At 48.0% G+C, this 6,929-nt stretch overlaps 1 protein-coding gene and 1 non-coding gene across 2 annotated transcripts; both read right to left on the bottom strand.

The window, feature by feature from the left end:
* Window positions 1-322: 322 nt before the first annotated feature.
* On the bottom strand, window positions 323-3,692 carry Aqp10 (aquaporin 10). Its single transcript, XM_021196941.1, has 6 exons — window positions 3,594-3,692; window positions 2,688-2,814; window positions 1,761-1,898; window positions 1,550-1,668; window positions 1,096-1,313; window positions 323-512 (listed from the first exon to the last, which is right to left on the bottom strand). The coding sequence occupies exons 1-6, from the start codon at window positions 3,690-3,692 to the stop codon at window positions 323-325; spliced, it is 891 nt and encodes a 296-aa protein (XP_021052600.1).
* Window positions 3,038-3,209, bottom strand: LOC115063887. The gene has a single exon (XR_003843755.1). It is a non-coding gene; the product is annotated as a U1 spliceosomal RNA (small nuclear RNA).
* Window positions 3,693-6,929: the final 3,237 nt, after the last annotated feature.

Consider the following 6,929-nt stretch of genomic DNA (forward strand, 5'->3'; position numbering starts at 1 on the left):
GCGAAAAAGTGGAAGAGAAGGGAGAGCAGAGGAAACCAAGCTTCAATCTAGAAGTTCCCAGGCCCTAGCCCTCAAAGGATCTAAGGATCTCTCCACCCAACCGACTCTAGAAACCTTCCCAAAGCCAGCAGCCAACGTGCACACCCTCTGGCGGCTCCTTTAAGGAACTGCGTGCCTGGAAGCTCCCAGGGTAAGAGGACCAGTTTGGAGTCCTTGAGGAGCGGTAAACAGAAGTGGTCTGGCATAGTAATATGAAGAATATCTGTCTTGCGTGCTGGCCAACTCATGGTGCTCTTGCAGAGTGGCATAAGATTGGTCCTCGTCACAGCTTACACTCCAGCTGAGCTGGAGTAACCAAGTCTGAAGCCTTGAGTTGAGATGCCATCACCTCTGGAAACGGTTCTAAATCCTCAGGGTGGTGCAGAGCCACCAGGAGCTGGTATGTGGCTGTGCCCAGGGTGGCCCCCACCATAGGAGCCACTACAGGCACCCACCACCAGCCATTACCAGCGCTGTAATGGAAAGACAAAGGGAGGTGTCAGAGGTGGCTTTTAGACACACCTTTTCCCATAAGCCAGGACTAGTATGGCAGGTCCTCACAGTAATTCCTGTCATGACATATCCAACAGTGAGCATGGGGTCACATTCATTAATGGGAAGCACTTAGAAAGGAACCCCTAGCAGAACTTAGTCCAACCTCGAGTCTTGCGGAATAAACTGAATAGACTTTTTTACGGATGGAGTCACTAAAGCCCAAAGTAGTAGAATGGCATGCCCAAGGACGCCTCTGAACCTACTATATGCATGAAAAGGGAGATGGGATTCAGGAGAGCTATGAAGGATAGGAGAATTTGCCAATTGAAGAAGGAACTCTGTTTTAAGAGTACAAGAGCAGCATGTAAGTGGATAGAACTCAGGTTGGACATGGTAGCACATGCCTTTAATCCCAACACTTGGAGGGATCTCTGCCAGCCTGGTACATAGTGAAATCCTGTCTCAAAAGGAAAGAAAGAAAAGGGGGGAATCTGGAGAACCATGAACAAAGCTATTAATAAGGGTGAATGGAGGACTGTACCAAGGGAAGCTGTCTCCTACCTGAAGACGTCAGGGCCCCAGCCAGCAAAGTAGGTGAAGATCCTTGGGCCCAGGTCCCGGGCAGGGTTGAGTGGAAAGCCACAGTTTGCACCCATGGATAGTCCAATGGTGAGGATCAGCAGTCCCACCACTACAGGCTCGAGACCTGCAGGTACCCCTTTATTCCGTCTGTCTAGGATCGCTAACAGCCCCACAATCAGCATCCAGGTACCCAGAACCTTGAGGTTGACAGAGGTAGAAGGAAAGCCATCAAGTGACACACAGATGCTTCGTTTGCCTTCTGTCACTCAAACCCTCCGTGCCACCACCTCTATGCCATCTGTGCAGCAGAAGCTAGGGGTGCCAAGGTAGAAGGGATCCCGTATTCCACCCAGAACCTGAACAATGGGCTGGGATCCCAACAAACGAGGCAAAGGTTGGGACTTACTTTACCATATCTTCTGCTCATGCTTACCTGATCCAAGAAGCCATTGTTCAGAGACAGATAGGGGGAAGGGTAAGTAGTAAAAATGGAGGCTGTCTCTTTGGGACCGGTCACTGTCAGGTTCCCACCTGTGTAGTTCTGGAGGGCATCTTCAAGAGAGAGGGACACTCAGAGTTTCCATCTTTGCTTAACCACAGCAAGGCACCTCTGCCCACAACTGTCCCCGATCATGTTCTCTTACCGTAGTAGAGAATGTAGGTGGCCCCCGAGGCACAGAAAGCAGACAGCAGTTGCACAGTGCAGTAGACAGGGAGCTTGGCCCAGGGGAAGCGTCCCACCAGGCACATGGCCAGAGAAAAGGCTGGGTTTAGGTGGGCTCCTTCACAAGATCAGAGAGGAAAGACTGTTAGGTACCACTGTCACAACACTGTCAACAACACCATGCTTTCTCCTGCAATGCTTGTTTCCATTACATAGTTTAAACAAGCCTCGAAAACTGGAGAGATGGCTTAGCGATCAAGAGCACTGGTTGTTCTTGGAAAGGACCTGGGGTTATAAGCAACCAAAAGGCAGCTCGAAACAATCCGTAGCTCCAGTCCAGGGATCCCGTTGCCCTCTTTGGGGAACCTCATGTACTTGCACAGACATACATCCAGGCAAACACCCAAGCATATACTTTTTTAAAAGTGATTTGCCGGGCTGGAGAGATGGCTCAGTGGTTAAGAGCACTGGCTGTTCTTCCAAAGGTCCTGAGTTCAAGTCTCAGCAACCGTATGGTGGCTCACAACCATCTGTACAGCTACAGTGTACTCATATCCATAAAATAAATAAATAAATCTTGAAAGAGAGAGAAAGAGAGAAGCTGATGAGACCCTGAGCCCATGTGAGGCACAGAAGAATAGTAGTTATCCTCAACACTCTGCTGTAGATCTCTGCCCCAGTGAGTTAGGAGTCTAGTGTCAAGAATAGGAACGGCGAGTGAGGCAGGTGAAGGAGAGGGACTGGACGAGCCAAAGCCGTATCTCAGTCCAGAACACTGGTCAAGCTCTGGGGGATGAAGACTACAAGTCACCAGAAGAATCCGGCTTTGCCCAGTCACTCATTCCCGTGCATATCCAGCTTTTCCCAATCACTCATTCACGTGCACATCCAACCCCACCCTACTCACCTGAGACGTTGCCTGCCACGTAGATAGCTATTGTAACAGCCAGAGAACTGGCCAGATAGGTGGTAAAAAAGTTGCCTTTGTTTTCTTCACTAGTGACAGCCTGAGCCACGGACCCCTGAGTGAGGAGCTGGTGGGGAGAGGGGAGACAAGGGATGGATGGAGAGCCCAGGAGACTAGGGTGCAGAAAGCCACCAGGAAAAATAAATAAATTTGAGAAACTAACAAAGAAAGGAAACAGGAAAAGGAAGTTGTAGAAAGAAGAAAGAAGGCAAAGAAAGAAGAAAGGCAAGAGATGAGTGAAGGAAGAAGTGGGGGCCCCAAGGGTAACAGTCCCTGAAATCCCAGAGTCACAGGAGTCTCTGTGAGTTCCAGGTACACAGTCCCCCACTACCACAAAGTATACAGTTGAGTTTCCCGAATTTAGGGAATTCACAGGGGTCAGCACACCCCAAGTGCAATGGGTGAGCCACACCCTGGGAAAACTACCTTTCTGATCATGGCATCTCCCTGCCAGGTAAGTATATAAATAAGAGTCTTTTTAAAAAAGAGTAAAACTCCTTTAATCCCAGTACTCAGGAGGCAGGGGCAGGCGGATTTCTGAGTTCGAGGCCAGCCTGGTCTACAGAGTGAGTTTCAGGACAGCCAGGGCTACACAGAGAAACCCTGTCTCGAAAGAAAAAAAAAAAAAAGAGTAAAACTAGGTACACTAAGCTGGGAGGGTCATTGAAGACTGTGGAGCCCAGCCTAAGGTACAAAGCAAGACCTTAAATCACAAGGAGTAAAAGAAAGAGAGAAGGAAAAGAGAAGAAATTAGGTGAAAGGAAGTGGATCACCAGGGGAAGTGACAGTAAGAAGAACCAGAAACTCTGTCCTCCCTTCTCACTTCCCCTCAACCACCCCACCTACCAAGAGCACAAATACACCCAGAAACTCCGCCAGGCACTGTCGGGCCATGAGGCTTCGGATCTGGAGATGGGCCCTGATTTCAAGCAGAGCACGGGCCATGGTGGGAACACCTGTCACAGCTCTCTGACCCCTCCGTCTGCTTAGACACACGGCTACTGCACACACAATTATTGCTAGCCAGTGGTAAAGATAAGAATGAGACTTTAAAACCAATGACCTAAGCTCTAGAATAACAGTGACACGTGTAACCTGGGGTGGGCGTTTTCTTCCTCTGACCTGAGAAGCTAGAAGGTAAGGAGGTCGCCCAAGCTCTGTCTCTTTTGCCCTTCACCCCCACGCCCATTCCTCACACGGCTGGCTTCCCCTAGATCCTGCCTCACACATCAGTTCTCTTGGCCTAAAGACAGCCCTGGGGTAAGCTAGAGAGGTGTGAGAAGGAAAAGCAGCCCCTCCCTCACCCAGGGTTTTAGTTGGAGCTTCTCAAGAACTAAGAAGAACCCAGCACAACTGGCAACTGCTTAAGACCCTTCTGTGCTCCCAGCTGAAAACTCGCCAGTCCCCAGGATCTAACCAGAGACTCTAGTGCAATCCTGGTGGCTCCTGGTTTCATCAAGCCACCTCTGGAGGTCTAACCTCAATATCAAGAGAAAGAATAGAGCTATTTCTTAAAGTTTCTATAGCAACCTTTTAAGATACAACATGAGCACCATAGTGGGGTGAGGAAAGGAATAAATGGCTACTGCTAGGACAATTGATCATAATTCCCCCTGAGGAACCCACGTCCATGATTAAGCATGCCTTATTTTCTGTCACTCTCTATTAGAGAAGCCCACATCAATGGTAAAATATCATCTAGTCAGGCATGGTGACACACACTTGGCATCCCAGCACCTTGAAAGCAGGGGCAGGTGACTCTTTGAGTTCAAGGTCAGATTGATATAGATAGTGAATTCCAGGACAACCAGAAAGAAACTACATAGTGAGACCCTGTCTCAAAATAGTAATAACAATGATGATGATGATGATGCATTAATTAGCTTAAAAATATAAAATCTTCAGCTAACTGGATATGGTGGAGCATCCCTTTAATTCCAGCAGGGACAGATAGACTTCTATGAATTTGAGACTATCCTGGTCTAAATACTGAGCTGCAGGCTAGGGGATTTTTTTTAGGGGGGAGGGGTGAGACGGGATTTCTCTATGTAGCCCTGGCTGTTCTGGAACTCACAGAGATCCACATACCATCACGACCAACAACAACAGCTAAAACTCTTTTCTGCATCAAAATCATGAATCCTGGTTTGGTCCCAGTCAAAGTCCTAAAAACTTAGGGAGAACTCCTCATGGTGTTGACAGTGGCAGAGTGGAGCTGTGTCTCTTTCCCCTCCCCCGCTGGCAGATCCTATCGTGCAGATGAAGATACAGAGCCCGGGTGTTCCCTCGTGACTACACAGTGGCTAAGTGAATTCAAACCCAGGCTCCCTCTGTCCCATATCCTCCAGTGCCTCTCCTATGGATGTAATTGCTCCCTGAGCTACGTGGATGCATGAAGAACTCAACAAGCATGCAGAGACTCTGGGCTGCAGTCTGTAGGCTGTGGTAGGGATCGTGGACTTTGTCGCAGGGATGAGACAGGTCTTTCCAGATAGATTCTGGAAAGGCTTAGAACTCAAGATGGTACTTGAATATGAAGATCACATACTCAAGTATCACATACTGGGCTGGAGAGATGGCTCAGAGGTTAAGAGCACCAACTGTTCTTCCAGAGGTATGATCTGATGCCCCGTTCTGGCATATCTGAAGAGAGCAATGGTGTACTCAGATACATAAAATAAATCTTTTTTTTTTTTTAAATCACAGATCTGTACTGTTTAACAGCACTCCAACCAGATCCCTTCTCGGAAACGACCTGTCCATTCCCTAGCTCCTGGGAATACCAGCTGCTGTTACCACACAGCTACCTCTCTCATTGGTCAGCGCCTTCCAAGACAGGCCAATGCCTCACCTGAGGTTCCATGCCTTACTTTGGGTTCCATGGGAAATGACTGATTGAGGCAGTAATACAGTGATATAATTGTTGTTGATGTTGTTGTTGTTGTTTTACTTCAATTTGGAAAAGCTCTAAAGGGCCAATTCATCGCCAGAGTTTGCAATAAATAGGACCAACCAAGGCCTTGGTTGTACCTGGTGTGTGAGTTGCTCTCTGTGCCTAACCCTGCCTTCCTTGCTGCCTTACATGGTGCATTGGTTTCTTTAAGTGTTGATAAGAGCAGCTTAAGGGAGAAACAATGTGATGGTGATGAGCGTAGTTAAAAAAAAAAAAAAGAAAGAAAGAAAGAAAGAAAAGAAATGCCTTTCAGACATGGAAGAATACCTGAGTCAGAAACTCCAGCCATGGCTGTACCTGATAATCAGAACCCATGAACATCACTCACTCAAGATAGCCAGACACAGTCCTAGAACCCCGAAAAGCTCAGTGCACAGTATATAATCAGAGACCAAGAGTAAAGCAGTGCTCTGCACATCTTCAGGACTGCTGGAGATACTACAGAGATGCCACCTTGATCTGCCTGTGGCTGGAGAGCCTCCCCTGGGATCCTGACTCATGAACTGGAGACCACCATGAAAGACCGGTTTCACCCGTGAGCAGCCCTGGGGAGAGAGGCTTAGAACTGTAGTTACGGACTCAGTGTGTGGATGGTGTGTGATGACTCTCAGCATAGCTTTTGTGGTACCAGACAGTGAGCTTACCTGCCTTCTTGCTTGTGACAAAAGGTTTATTTTATCTCACAGTACAAGGGTCTAGTCCACTGTGACAAGAAAGTCCTGGTGGGAGGAGCTTGAGGCAATGGGTCACATCACATCTGCAGTCAGGAAGCAGAGAGCAGTGAACGCTCCCACTTAGGTAACTTTCTCCTTTTTAGGCCGTCCAGTACTCAAGCCAAGGAATTGTGCTGCCCTCTTAAGGGAGGGCCTGCACACCTCAGTTAGCCTAATCAAGACAGTCCCATATAGGTACAGCCAGAGATTCATCGAGAAAATCTGTCACAAACGTGCCTGACGGCTAATCTTCTACATCATTCTGTCAAGTTGACAATATTAGTCATCGCTTGTGTGTGTAGGAGTCCTAAAAGCTCCACAGAGGATCTGGTTCCTGTAACTCCTCAACCTAGTTTGTTTCCAGTTTAGAATGGTTGCTATAAGAAGGGGTCACAGTGGTCATTTCCTTTTTTTTTTTCTTTTCTATTTTCCCCAAGACAGGGTTTCTCTGTGTAGCCCTGGCTGTCCTGGAACTCACTCTGTAGACCAGGCTGGCCTCAAACTCAGAAATCCACC

Source organism: Mus pahari, chromosome 4, assembly GCF_900095145.1.
Source record: "Mus pahari chromosome 4, PAHARI_EIJ_v1.1, whole genome shotgun sequence".
Taxonomy (NCBI): Eukaryota; Metazoa; Chordata; class Mammalia; order Rodentia; family Muridae; genus Mus; species Mus pahari.